At 46.6% G+C, this 14,321-nt stretch overlaps 1 protein-coding gene across 13 annotated transcripts in view; it reads right to left on the bottom strand.

Moving 5' to 3' along the window:
* Positions 1–2,846: 2,846 nt before the first annotated feature.
* The window catches only part of VPS13D (vacuolar protein sorting 13 homolog D), a 115,500-nt gene continuing 104,025 nt past the window's right edge, over positions 2,847–14,321 (bottom strand). For all 13 annotated transcript variants that reach the window (XM_083452025.1, XM_083452029.1, XM_083452033.1 and 10 more), the window contains 3 exons: positions 9,224–9,355; positions 4,795–5,035; positions 2,847–4,081 (listed from right to left, as the gene is read on the bottom strand). In XM_083452025.1, the coding sequence (XP_083308151.1) occupies positions 3,950–4,081; positions 4,795–5,035; positions 9,224–9,355 (505 nt within the window). In that variant the 3' untranslated portion in view covers positions 2,847–3,949. The remainder of the gene's footprint in view (positions 4,082–4,794; positions 5,036–9,223; positions 9,356–14,321) is intronic.

Below are 14,321 nucleotides of genomic sequence, written 5' to 3'. Positions count from 1 at the left end.
CCGGAGACGTATAGATGTTTAAAAACTTGGCCTAATTTTGCAGCTGCCCCTTACTTAACTAACATCACTAACGAAGCTTATAGATGGGCTTTTTCTAGAGCCCGCTTTGAGACAATGCCCTCAGCAGTGCTGTATGGCAAATTCACGCGGGTACCAATGCATGCGCGTCTCTGCCCCTGTATGTCCAATAAGGTAGAATCTGTCACTCACATCCTTCTATTTTGCAAATTTTATAGTGAAGAACGAGCTCAACTTATTTTGCTGCTTTTATCAAAATTTATACCCCTACAACATTATTTGGAATCCTCCCCCAAAACTCTACGAAAATACCTTCTGGAAGATTCCTCAAGCTCAATATCATATGAGGTGGCCAAATTTTGCACTTTAGTAATCAGGAAGCGTAAATCTCCTCTGCTGAATGACACACTGCGAAGTTCCTTTGTGTAATCCTTTTTCTCTCTCTCTCTCTTTTCTGATGTCATTGTTGATTTCCTTTTGTCTGATCTTATGGTGTTTAGTGTTACTGGCTTTTGCCGCAATAAAAACTTGGCTTGGCATCTCCCCCTCCTCATTGCAGTCCCCATCTTGATTGGGCCCCACACCTATTTTTCTTCGTATCTGGGGTGGGAGAAGCTCCCATTTAGGAGGAGCGTTCAGAGCCAAGCGCTTCCCCCGAGATGGCAATTCTGCATGTACCTGCTGCCCCCCAATAATTCCAAATCAGGCAGCAACCGAGGGTATTAACCCAATGCCAGCAGCTATTTCAGAGTTCTCCCATTTGCAAAACGGCAGACTCGACTCCTTGAAGGGTATCCATGGGGGGGGGGGAGATAAGAAACCACACCGTTTTGTGCTTTCTAGAAGTAACGGAGAAGGCGGGGGGAGGGCAAGGGAGAGCCGGAAGATATTTTAAGCCATGGGCTTTGGAATCTGAATGCAATGTTTATTCACTTAGTAATGGGGTATTAGTGCCAATATCAACAGGAGAGTCACAGCTACACACACACACGACTGTGGTTCCTAATGCTGTTTTTTTTATTTTATTTAAAAAAGCGCTTCCCCCCTGACAAAACACACCGCAAAAGTCTGGAATGACTCCTTTTGCAGACGCTGGATCTGAAACCAAAAGCAGAGGAGCTGGACGAGGGTCCCTCTCAACCAGAATCCCGCCGGAAGGCAGGAGCAAAGCTGTGCTTTCAAGATGGCGTCAGGAAGCTGCTTTCCTGGCTCCACACAACCATGAGGGAAAGTGACTTAAGGTATCCTGGTTTGAATTGGAAAGCTACCTGTGCATTTCAGAGTAACACCCAACACTTGATGGACTCTCCCCATGAAGTCCTTTGGGTAGCTGAACTAGTAGCACCCGTACGATATGTGGCCTAATCACAAGGATTCACAGCGGCGGCTATTTCGTTCCCCTTTCTATACTACCTATAGGAAAGTGGAGGTTGGTCCATTAAAGTGAATGAGGAGCTGCCCCATCACCCTCAGTCTGGCCTCATTCAGCTCCCATCTCCCTGCCTTCTTTCTTACAAGTAGTCCGGGGGTGGTGGTGGTGGGTGGTACTGGCTGTCAGCTTCTTCCTTCCTAGTCTTAGGTTTGGTTCATCCCGGAGCCTCGGAGATGAGCAGTAAAGTTGATTCTTTATTCAAGGAAATGGAATACAAACACAGAAACCTAAGGCAAGAGTGGCCCCCTGGCAAAGCAGTTGTCACTACTGACTACCCGGGACTCCCGCTTCAATGTTTTCTTTCTACTATTGCCTCCCTCCCCCTGCAATTTGGAAAGGTGCCTCTTGCAATAAGAAGTAGCTTTACACCAAATCAGACCACCATTGGTCCATATAGCATTGTGGGCACATCTGGGATTTTGAAGAAGCATGGTGGATGCTTGTCACGTCTAAAAAGGTAGAGAAAACCACCGACATCAGCTTCCCCCACACCCATAGAGACAGAACTTTGACAGAGAACTTCCATGAGTGCCATTGGAGGTGGCGCCCGCAAGCATTGTGCTGATAATAATATTTTATTATTTATATCCCACCCTTCCTGGCCAAAGCTGGGCTCAGAGCGGCTAACAACAGTAAAAATAGCGCAATTTACATAAAATCACCGTCAATTAATTTAAATACATTCTAAAATCAATTCAGAATCGAATTAATGGCAACCATTGGGCTAGAGTTCTATGAGGATTACAGAAGGAGAGAGGGGGTCAGACTGTGCCTTGGCCAAAGGCCTGGTGGAACAGCTCCGTCTTGCAGGCCCTGTGGAAAGATGTCAAGTCCCGCAGGACCCTAGTCTCTTGTGACAAAGCATTCCACCAGATCGGGGCCACGGCCGAAAAAGCCCTGGCTCTGATTGAGGCCAACTTAACCTCCCTGTGGCCTGGGATCTCCAAGATGTTTTTATTTGAAGACCATAAGGTCCTCCGTGGGACATACCAGGAGAGGCGGTCCTGTAGGTACGAGGGTCCTAGGCCGTGTAGGGCTTTAAAGGTTAAAACCAGCATCTTAAACCTGATCCTGTACTCCACCGGGAGCCAGTGCAGCTGGTATAGACCCGGGTGAATGTGATCCCACGGCAAGGACCCTGTAAGGAGTCTCACTGCAGCATTCTGCACCCACTGGCATTTTCTGGGTCAGTCTCAAGGGCAGCCCCAAGTAGAGTGATGACCCCTGGTCTATAGTTTCTTCCCAGATCTACACACAGAGGCCCAGAATTGAACCTTGGATTGTCTGCATGGAAAGTGTTTGCTCTTTTCACTGAGCGACAGCCCTTCCCAGAGCTGCGAGGCAGGGAGCCAACCTGGAATTCATGGTCACCATCCAAAGAATGTGGAGACAAGAGGAGAGAGCAGCAGTAGCATTTATTAATCCTCAGATTTAAGACTACAGGACTGCAGTATTAAAATTTATAAACTTCCATTCCTTCCCCCCCCTCCCAAAAGGCAGTTGATACTTTCCAGTCGTCTTATATACCTGGTGTTATTTCCCGGTCAGAGTCCATTTTCTGCTTTAAGGCCAACAGAGGGGAACTTTTGTGTGTGTGCGTACGTGTGTGTGCAATAACATCACTTTCCTCTGCAAATGTCCCGCTATAAAAGGAGGCATTATTGTTTAAACATCAACACTGCCTTATAAAGTGAACATCACAAAATGCAAGAAAAGTTACACAGATGATTAAAAAAACCCAACTCTCCTGTTTCCCTTAAACTGGAGATTCTGGCTCCCTGCAGGGATCACTGCAGTACACACACACAATCTCACCAGAATTATTTTATAGAGCAAACACCCTAGGTATCATTATTTTGCTGGAGCCCCCTACCCTTTGCCCTTCCAAACAATGAACCCAAATAATTCTGGAGCCAGCAGCACACAAAAGCGCTGAATGGTGGAAAGGAACATGCCCCACCCTCGTCGCCAGGTCCCATCCTGACTCTGCCCTAACCCAGCTTAGTGCAGATCACTCACAGCACCTGTAACAAAACAAAAAAACGAGCCTCAAAGTGTTCCTGGTGTCCTCATCACCACCTCCACAGGAAAAGCGTTGTTTCAAAATGCTCAGAATCAGTGCAATAGAAAACTCAATATAACATTTCCTTTAATTTCTTTACATGAGATAGACCATTATACACCCTCACAACACCCTGTGCACTTTCTTATTTACACCAAACACAGTTGTACATACATACATATATATATATTTATATATATATATATCTGTAGAGGTATATATACACACAGAGAGAGTAAGAAAATACAGGGCTTCCCCTAAAACTAAATGTATGTCAAATACGTCTTTGATCTCGTAGTTCCCCCCATGGTGAGACTCTCTCTCGTTTCCAGGGCCTTGGCTTCCTAGGCTCACAGAACACTTTCTAACACCCGAACGCTGGTCTTGCTCTTTTTCACCAAGCGCGGAGGCGACTTCTCTACGAGGTTCCGTCAGGGTCAGGAGTCCAGCTCGAGTTGATCTGGGTGCTCGCTGGATCTCAACATAAGCTGCTGTTCATAGAAAAGGCTCTTTGCATAGTTGATTTCTTGAGACAGCTTCACCGCGTGGGCCTCGGACGTCACGTGGACCTGCACAAAACAAATCACACTTCTCACGTCAACAGAGCTATGCTTTGGAAGTAGCCTGCCCCTCCCCTCCCTTTGCTGGGTAAAAATGACAAAAATACACAGCCAGTGGTGACTAAGCTTAGGATTCCACCGTGAAGAAGAAATCTTAAAATACTGCTGGTTGTACACCACCCATGTCTTCATTTGTGCTGACTGGTGGCTGGAGACAGCAGATGGCGATGGGGTGAACCCCTCTAACTGGAACAGTGGTAGGCAGACCAGGCTGGTGAGATCAACTTGAAGTTTTTAACTAGAATCCTGAGATTAATTATTCCCCTCCAAGAGGCTTGTCTGGTGCCCAAGTTATGGTTCTTTCAGTGCCAGGTAAAAATTTCAATTCCCCACCCCAGCCTTTGAATTTCAGCCGTCTATTTGGCACTTTTAAATCTGGACACAGATTGCTCTCTCTTTTTGCTGTTTCTTTGGGTTGGTTTTTTAATATTTATTTTATTCTAGCCTGTTGTTCTGCTGTTTGGGTCATGTTTTATGCTGGTTATGAGTCTTCATGATGTTTGTACCAAGGCAACTTATTGACTGCATTGTTATTTGTGCATTCACTGGTTTTTATGGACTGCTCACAGAGGGCTTGGGTGATTTTCAGGGCGCGTCTGTCTGTCTGTCTGTCTATAAACAGCACAGATGCAAGTGGCAAGTAAACGAACCAATAGCCTTACCATGGGCTTCTGATGAGATGGGCCAGGTATCGACACCCCACTGCTTGAATTGACAGCTTTCTTTGTCAGCTGCACATAGACTTTCCCGTGGTCCTTTGAGATAAGGCAATGGTAGAGATCGTCATACTTGACCTCCAGGAAGATGGCTTCTCGGTCCATCGTGTCGCCACTCTTCAGGAAATAAACCGTTTTGGAGGAAATGATAACGCAATAACTGTCTATGTTCTCTGCTGCAATGAAGCTGCAAAAGAAAGAAAGAAAGAAAGAAAGAAAGAAAGAAAGATCAAATCAAATCAGGAAGTCAAGTCAGTGCCTCACTTGCTGGATGTTCATGTTTCAAACATCTGCTATCAAATGAGTTTGCTGCTAGAAGAATTCCGCACAGCACACTGGCTACTGAGCAAAACCATCACAGAAGACGAGGCAGAGAGGCAAGATGTGGCTTGAGAATCATTATCTGCCTGAACTAGAATAAACTGTCCTTGGGTCCAGTCCCAACTTGTATGCAGCTTGTGTCTGGCACTTGGGAAATCATTTATAATTCTTGACAATAATGCAACGTACTTCCTGAGTCCAACGTTGAGTCAGCTGCTTCTACCAATTAATTATGTCCCCCTGTTGACTTTTCAGGTTCTTACATTGTTAAGGTTGGGTGGGGGGCTGCCTTTCCTATGGTCTTCTGTATCTGAAGTTTATTTTGACCAGAAGTGCTAGGATGTTTTATCTCCTCGTATATACACTGAGGCAGAGTCACGTGGAACCCGGAAAGATGTTCATTTTTTATGATTTCCCTTTGAGGCGGAAAACGACCACTTTCTGAATGCATTTTATTTCCAGGCTCTCTTTCCTTACACGCTTGGAAGCAAGTTTGAAAGGGCTCCTTTCCAAGAAAGTCTGCGCAGATGAACGCCATGATCAGAAGCCTGGCTGCAATCCTATGCAAGGCTAACATGTGGGTATTTCTGAAAAAAATGGGATTTACTTCCAAGTAAACTATGCATTAGATCTGAGGGCGCAGTCTCACTTGTGGCGACACATTTTGGGGTGGACTTTTTTTTCCACCTTTGCCCTTATTGGAGAAGGAAAAAAATTATTGTGTGGAGGAACCTGAAGGTAAAAACATTATCACCTATCCCCACATTCTAAACAACGCACTCTCTGCAGAGGTGGCATAACCACAGATTCAGCGAGACTCCCAGGAACTTGGGAAGAGCGTGATTGTGGCTTTAGAAAACTGCCTTCCCTGGAGGTGCTGTTCCTGAGCTACAGGATCCAGCTACATAGAGTCACCTGAACTCAGCAGGGGAATTCCCTGTTTTGTGGCCATGCCTGGACTGGTAAGATATAGGATGTGCTCCTAGGGCAAGCTGTTTGCGCTTCAGCTCTGATACTGCTACTCCTTCTGGAGACTTGGTGTTTCAGGCATGCAAGAGAGAAAACTTCCTGTGGTTGCTTATCATTCTGAAACAAAAACAGCCGAACATCCATTCACAGCTGGGGCTGCAAACAACTTCAGGCCTGACTTCCGCCACTCTGCCTGCAGTTATATAGAGAGGTATAGAAGAGGGAGAGCCATGTACCTTGTCTACAGGGAAGCCTTATAATAAGGAAGCTTCAAAATCAGACTGTGGGGTGGCTCACTCAAGGCCCTTGTAGAGACCAGCAGGTGGCCTGGGACAATATGCCTGGCATATGGTAGCGTTTGAAGTCGGAGGGGTGTTTAAAAAGCACTTTCCTCTGGCATTAGCTGTAACTAGCCAAGTGCAGAAAACAAAACAAAGAACACGGCCACCCCTTGGTCTCCACAAAAACAAGCAAACACCCAAACACCGCAAACTCCCCTGTTACAAGGAAATCTTTTGTCAGCTGCGCTAAAATGGGCAATTGGGTGCAACGTGGGCAGGGAGTCCTGTAAGCACAAGAGGAGCCTTGGCAATGTTGTTGGCTGGAATATCCGTAGCAAGAGCTCTGTTTTGTTCTAAGCCTGAGTCACACATCATTGTTCATTTTCGCTTGCTGACACATGCCTTTCCCCTCTCCAGGATCAACTGACAAACCTTCTGGTGACCCCTGAAGGCTGTTGTGCTGCTCCAAAACCCCACCCTCCCCCAAAGCCCTACATTCTGGCAATTAAAAAGAAAAAACAGCAATAACTGCAGCGGCAGCAGCGACAACATAGCAATGCAAGCGACAACCTTCTAAAATAAAATTAAAACCAAAACTAAAACAACAGATCTACAGAACAAAGTGGAAGCCGATAATGTCTCTGGAGAACTTATGGCTCTACACTCTTGCAGCACCCCTCCAAACCTCCCCCCCTTTTTTTTACATAAGGAACTAATTTAATTACACAACCTTTTCCAGAAGTGAAACAGTGGGCCTAGCTGGGGGGCGGGGGGAATGGAAACATTTAGCAAGAACAGTAAAGCAAGGCATTAGAGCCCTCCATTTTATGGATTTAACTCTGGAGAAAATATGCAATCGTTTGGGTCTATATACATATATATATGCGCAATATACAATATATGCAATATATGTACGTATATATATATATATCATAAGTGAGGAGTGGATGGCCGTTGGGGGCGGGGGAGAGGAATGCACACACCAGAGTTTGCACTGGGCTTCCCACAAATGGTTGCTGGCTTTGTTACTGAGATACCAGAGGGAAATGCTCTGGCAAATGAACCATCTGCATGGCTCAGAAGGCTCTGGCTGACAGTCCAATTATCTTGTCTGGTGGGGGGACAAAATGAAAATTATGGCTGATAACAACAACAAAGCTTGGGGAAGGCCACAGCTCAGTGGCAGAGCACCTAGTTGGCATGCAGAAAGATGCCAGGCCCAACCTCTGGCACCTATCTCTAGGTAGCCGTGGAAGAGATTCATGCCTGAAACTCTGGACAGTCATTGTCAGACAGTGCAGGCAACTATGAGCTAGTTGGACTGATTCAGCCATGGAACTTGCTTGGTGATCCCCAGTCACAGGAACATAGAAAGCTGCCTTAGACCAATGGTCCGTTTGGTTCAATTTCTGCTACAGTTAAGTGTAGGTGACATGATGCCTTCCAGGTGTTTCTGGAGTTCAGCTTTGAGCACAGGCCATGCTGGCTGCAGCTGATGGGAGTTGGGAGTCCAACCTCTCAGGGTTGTGAGATCCTTGAAAAAAATGAACAGATATAAGAATAATCTGAGCAGCATTCTGCCTCCTACGAACTTATTCTCTACCAGTAGTGTTAGAGGTATCGGGTGGTTGCTCGAGAGCAATCAGGCAATATGCCCCACTAGTATTTTCTAAAGCTTTCTTATTGGTGCTAAAAAACCTTTAGAATGCCTCTATTCCATGTCTTGCTCATTCACTGGCAGAATCTGAGAGTGGGCGGTCCTTAAATCTTCCCCAGCAGAGTAGTTTCTTGACCCCCAGTCTGTGCCTCCCCTCTCTGCGCAAAAGCCTACTGCGCAAGGAGGGCGTGGGTAACGGAGGACCTCTCTCCTCCCCGCTTTGCTCAGGCAAGGTGTCCTGGCACCGCCTTGCATCCTCCGAGTCCTGCATCTCCTCCCCACTAGAGGCGCGGCTTCCTTCCTCCGCTAAGGAAGTGCTGCTTCCCATGATCTTTGGGGGCTCTCTGTAATCCATCCGCCTTTTCCCCTCTCGCCCCTGAGCTGATGGCAGTTCCCTGACAGGTAGTGACAAAAAAGAGTGTGTTTTGATACCTTCTGTCCACTACAGCCTTGCAATGTGACCACAGAATGAGGAGGAACTTGGCTAACAGGAAAGGCTTTTCCAATTTTGTGCGTAACTTAATGGAACCATGTGCAATCACACTTCCAGGGATTTGTGGCTCACTCAGTTGTGTGTGTGTGTGTGTGTGTGTGTGTGTGTAGTTTCTTCTCTATGCTTTTATCCCACAGAAGACCACAATTTAAGGGCACAAATTGAGATGCATTAAAAAGGAGAGGACGGATGCTCCCATTTTTGCATGCTCAGTTGCAAAGCGATGCTCAGTCTCTTACAGGCCCTTCCTTCCTGTTTACTGCCTTTCAGCTTGAAACCTTTAAGCGGATGCTGCAATGAAAAGAGGCTTACATTTATACCCCACCTCTTAGTTTGTCTACAGCCAGATTTTATAATTGACTGGATAAGGCATGTGCGGTGGTGGGGCAAGGAGTACAAGAACAGAATCCTGTTTTGGTTTTTAAAAATCTGTTTTCATCTCAGGAAACGAGGGGCAACAATAATGTGCTAGCAGGCAAAGCTGTTGCAACAAGGGGGTGATGCAACCCACATGGGAATTTCCTAACGCCGGTGGGAATCGCACGAGAGTAAATGAAAACTGCGTTGCAGCGAGCTGCCTCTCGGTCTGCAAAACACGAGAAGGCATTTAAAGAGAATGTGGGGAGCAAAGGGACAAACTGCTTTGGTGCTTACAACTCATCCTGAATGTTCTCCGTCAGCTTGCACAGCACCTCTTGCCCTTCTGCCTGACTCTCCAAGTATCGAGGAAGGAGTCCTTGTGGGCCCCTGCAGCACCGCGGCTTCCTCACTCTTTCCGCTTGCGTCCTGTCAATCATAAACAAGACACGCAATGTTATTCTTATTATTTCAATCATAATTTCATTTGCAAGTCAGTCAAATTCAATTTGCTGGGGAAAAAAACAACCCATTAGTCACCACGAAAATGCCATAATACGGAATGGCACTGAGATACGTTTCAGCCTAAGTGACCCCCAGCATACTGAAAATTTGTCTAATCCACTGGGCTGCCAAGGCCAACGTAGAAACATTGCACGTAGCGTGTTTGTTCCCATCCACCAGCAAACAACCCAATTTCTACCTACTATTCAGTAAGGAAACTCTCTGAAGAATTCCCTTAGGAACTCTATCCCAAGGGGAATTATATACAGTGGTACCTCAGGTTACAGACGCTTCAGGTTACAGACTCCACTAACCCAGAAATAGTACCTCAGGTTAAGAACTTTGCTTCAGGATGAGAACAGAAATCGTGCTCCGGCGGCGCGGCGGCAGTGGGTGGCCCCATTAGGTAAAGTGATGCTTCAGGTTAAGAACAGTTTCAGGTTAAGAATGGACCTCTGGAACGAATTAAGTTCTTAAGCCAAGGGACCACTGCAGTACATAAACAAGCAGAATTTCCCACCTCCCCCTGGCGGTGATTAGAACAACAATTTACAGGTGACTTATTAGTCACTTTACACCAGTGATGGCCAAACTCGGCCCTCCAGCTGTTTGGGACTACAATTCCCATCATCTCTGACCACTGGTCCTGTTAGCTAGGGATGATGGGAGTTGTTGTCCCAAAACAGCTGGAGGGCCAAGTTTGGCCATCACTGCTTTAGAAAGAAGTATCAATACAGCTTACAAAATAAAACACACTGTATTTTGGGCATCACACGACAGGGCAGAGTCTCAAACAAAGATGCGCTTTCCCAAGCCCACATTCCCAGCAGGTTGACACTCCTGTCTCAGTGATGTCTATGATGGCTTGGCCATGACCACAGAATGGAAGATGGCAGGATCCAGCGAACTGGCTTCAGGCACCAGGCCTGTTGGCAGACCAACTCTGTGTTACAAGGGCGCCTGCAAACGTGACGTGATGGTTGGCGAGATCCACCCGGCCGCGTGGCGATCCTTTGCAGACAAGCACAGTGCATCCATAGCAGTGACTGGTGAAGGAATGACCGCCGGGAGGAGCGCAGAGAGAAGAAATGCCATGGTGCATCTGCAGCAGCACAACCAGCTGCAACAAAATAATGTCTCTCCAGTATTGCTCTCTCCAGCCACAGCGGACACTGTAACCTTCCAAGAGTTTGACCTCACCCTCAAAGGCACACTCCTCCATTGTCTCCCGAGACAGACTGATACCCACAACAATACAATACAGACATGTTAAAGCCAGTAAAAAGGCCATCAAAGCTCGAATGAATATCTGCTAGGCTCCTTGCAACAGCACCTGGTCTACCCTCCCAGCTGACCAGTCCCTTGCAAGTGGAGATCATGGATGCACATATACAATAGTGTTCTGTGTGTGGCTTGCCTCCATACCCAGAGTAGACCCATTTAAATCAATGAACATAAGACAGCCACATCTGTTAAGTTAAACTAATCTACATTGAGTAGGAATAACATTGGAGCCAACCCTATGTAATTAACTTGCAAACTGAGGCAGCAATCTCTGTAGGTGCTCCGGACCGTAAACAGAGTCCTGTAAAGAAGGTCATTCTTATTCCCATTTTGCAGATGGGCAGCCAAGGCAGGAATTTGACCAAGGCCTCCGTGAGAAACACAGGAAAGCAAATCAGGCAGGCAGAAGCTCCAGCTCTCAACCCTGCACAGAGCATGCAGCAGGACCATGCTGTCTTGAATCAACAGCACATTTCGGGTAAGTCAAAACATTTATTATTTGTTTTAGATGTTTGCATACCACCCTTTATCCTATTAAGGATTTCAGACTGGTGTACTGCCAACTTTATCAAGTACAACAATGAAACAGATAACATCCCTGAAGTGAGTTGAAATGAAATAGGTGAGTAAGAGTATGAGCTTTCTGACTTTGCATCAAAGATTATAGTGAAGATGCTGGAAGCGTCTCTTTATGGAGGGCATTCCATTAGTTGGGGCATCACTCCTAAGAAAACCCTTTCCTTCATTAAGTTGTGCAGCTCTCATAAAGAAGGCATAGGGAGAACTTCAACAGAAGGTAATAAAGCCCAAGGAAAGTGAGGAAACCATGATACATCCCACTTGTTTTAAGGACCAGAGGGCACAGAATGCTACCTTATACCTTGGGTTCATCCAACTCCATATTGTCTACATTAGGGTTTCCCAAACTTGGGTCTCTAGCTGTTTTTGGACTACAGTTCCCATCATCCCTGACCACTCATCCTGCTAGCTAGGGATGATGGGAGCTGTAGTCCCAAAACAACTGGGGACCCAAGTTTGGGAAACCCTGGGACTTTATAGGGCCTATCTGGAGGTGCAAGGGATTGAATTTAATAATTTCTGCATGCATAAATGCTCCACCACCGAACTACAGCCCCTTTCTTGAAGTGTCCAGGATCTGACGTCTCAAATGAAGTCTGAGCTTGTCCTGGAGGATGGCATTGGGGGCAAAGCAACATTCCTCTGACCAACTTTATCTTCTTTAAAGAGCCCCACTTCACATACCGAGAATCTCTGGCTCTGACCACACATTCCTCCACCTTCTCTCCACAATCCTAACCCAAGTGTCTTGTGCAAGGTATTCCAGATTTTATCATAAAGATCAGAGACTGTATCACATTATTATTCTCTGCTCTTGTTTAGAGACACTGCCTTGGTGTCCGGAATGGATAAAGAGGGTTCCTTGCTCGTAGATGCCATTTTGGGTGTTGCCCCCCCTCTCCGGTAGGGGCTGTGCTCAGTGTATTCTGCTTTCTTTCCGCCCTTAACAGAGCCCAACAATCTGACTGCTGTGGGGCAGGCAGATCCAGGTAGCCACTAGGGTGTCTTCACACCGAGTCACCCACCTTGGACTTAACACTTACGCGCCTCCCTGGATTTCATGCAGAAGTTTGTTTGTGGGTGCCTAGAGCTGCTTTATTTTTCTGCGCTACCTTTTGCCAGCACGGAGCATCCCAGGGGCTGCTCATACGTGACTCTACAACCACGCTCGTTGTGCAATTCGTGCTCCCCAGTTCCCCGCACCCCCCCCCCCCCAGACTGAACTGCTGCTGCTGTTGCGCGTTTGATCTAGAAATAGATGAACAAATCATGCACTGTAACTGGAGGTGTTTTTCTTCTTCTTCCCTGCTTAAGCCTCTTGGCAAAGTACAGAAGACTGACTGGCTTCTTGCAGATGTTTTCTCCAGAGGCTAGTTTCCTCCTCTCATACCTCGGCAGCCCCCATCCCCTTTAGCAACATGGGTCCTGGCTAAGGAGCACACAGGCCTTCTTTCATCAAACATGCGTTCCCCACCCCCTTAAAAAAAAAAAGGCTACATTTACGGGACAATAGTGCTATTTGCACGTCTTCTTCAAGAGTGCCACTTTGCTAAATAAAAAATGTGGCACTAAGCTCAAAGGTAAGAGTTATGAACTCTATTACCACCACCGCTGCTCTTCTGTAGCTGTTCCCCCCTACTCTGTCTCTTGGCTTTTCTTTCTTTCTTGCGAGTCTCTTCCATCATATGTGCATAGATGCATTAAGAAAGGGGCCAGACGCATTCTCCCCCAAAGCCAGTAAAGCCCTGCGACTTGAGGAAACAGAATTCAGCAGCCTACGTAAATTATCCAAATTAAAAACAAAAAGAAAAAGTGATTTTGTTGTTTTGCATCATTTGTACCGGGAGTCAAGGGGGGCAGGCAGCCGCTGAAACACTGCCCCCTGAGAATCTAAGGCAAGGGGTTGCATCTGATACTCAAGAGTAGCCCCACTGAAGTTAATGTCCGTGACTAACTTGTGTCCGTTTAATTCAATGGGTTTACTTGGCTGGTGGCAACAGTCCTGCTTCACACACGCCACATGACGCTCTAAACAGAGTGGGCTACAATTATAATTATTTGTCGCTTGTTGTTCAATGGAGGGGAACACAGCTCTTACTAAAACCTTTCCTCCCAGCTTGGGAATATCTATTTGTATTGGGCAAAAGACTCTCAGCAGTCCCACCCAAGCAATGACCAAAGGCACCTCCATTCAAAAGATACCATGATTCCTGCTTCCTTGCTACTCTTTCATTCTGTGATGCTCAACCTGGTAATGATGATGATGATGATAAAAATCTAATCATGATGGTAAGAAGGTCAACTGCCTTCTAAATTATGTCCTGCTGGTGCTAACATGAATTACATTAATTGGTGCAGGCCATCAGTGTTTTGGCAAACTGGTCTGTTTGGTCTGGACAGCGAGCAACATTCCACACTACTCGATTTCCTTTTTTTTCTTTAATCCTACGATTTGTTCCACTGTCTCAAGTTACATTCTGTAAATAACAAGCCACACAGTGATGAAATCCAAAAAGCCGAAGATCCGAAAAAGCAGAATGAATGGCAGTTCTGCGCTCACATCTGTGTTACATTAAACTCAACTCTCAACACTCAACACATTTGCTGATTCGCTTTTAATAGGCACACAAAAGCCAACACAAAGCAGAAATGCCCTCGTGTCTACCCATCACAGCAGGGAAGAGCGTCGCTGAATGGAGGCATGGAGAGGCCGAGGACGGCGTCCCCAGGAGGCTGAGCGGCACGGGACAGAGCGCCACTGTTCAAGACCACGTTTGGCACCCGGGCGGCTATTGATCAGGCTATCTATCCATGGCCAGTACCCCTGATGGTTATGTTCCACCTCCACTGTCAAGAGGCAGTGTGTTTCTCAGTACCAGTTTGCTGGAAACCGCAAGGGGGGTGGAGAGTGCTGCTATGTTCTGGTCCTGCTTGTGGGCTTCCCACTGGGGCACCTCGTCAGCCACTGTGAGAACCAATACTGGACTAGAAGGTCCACTGGCTTGACACATCAGGTTGTCCTTAAAGG

The sequence above is a fragment of the Podarcis tiliguerta genome (assembly GCF_965153285.1).
Source record: "Podarcis tiliguerta genome assembly, chromosome: 8".
Classification (NCBI taxonomy): Eukaryota; Metazoa; Chordata; class Lepidosauria; order Squamata; family Lacertidae; genus Podarcis; species Podarcis tiliguerta.
The sequence above is the reverse complement of the archived record's forward strand: the minus strand, read 5'-3'. Positions and strand labels throughout refer to the sequence as shown.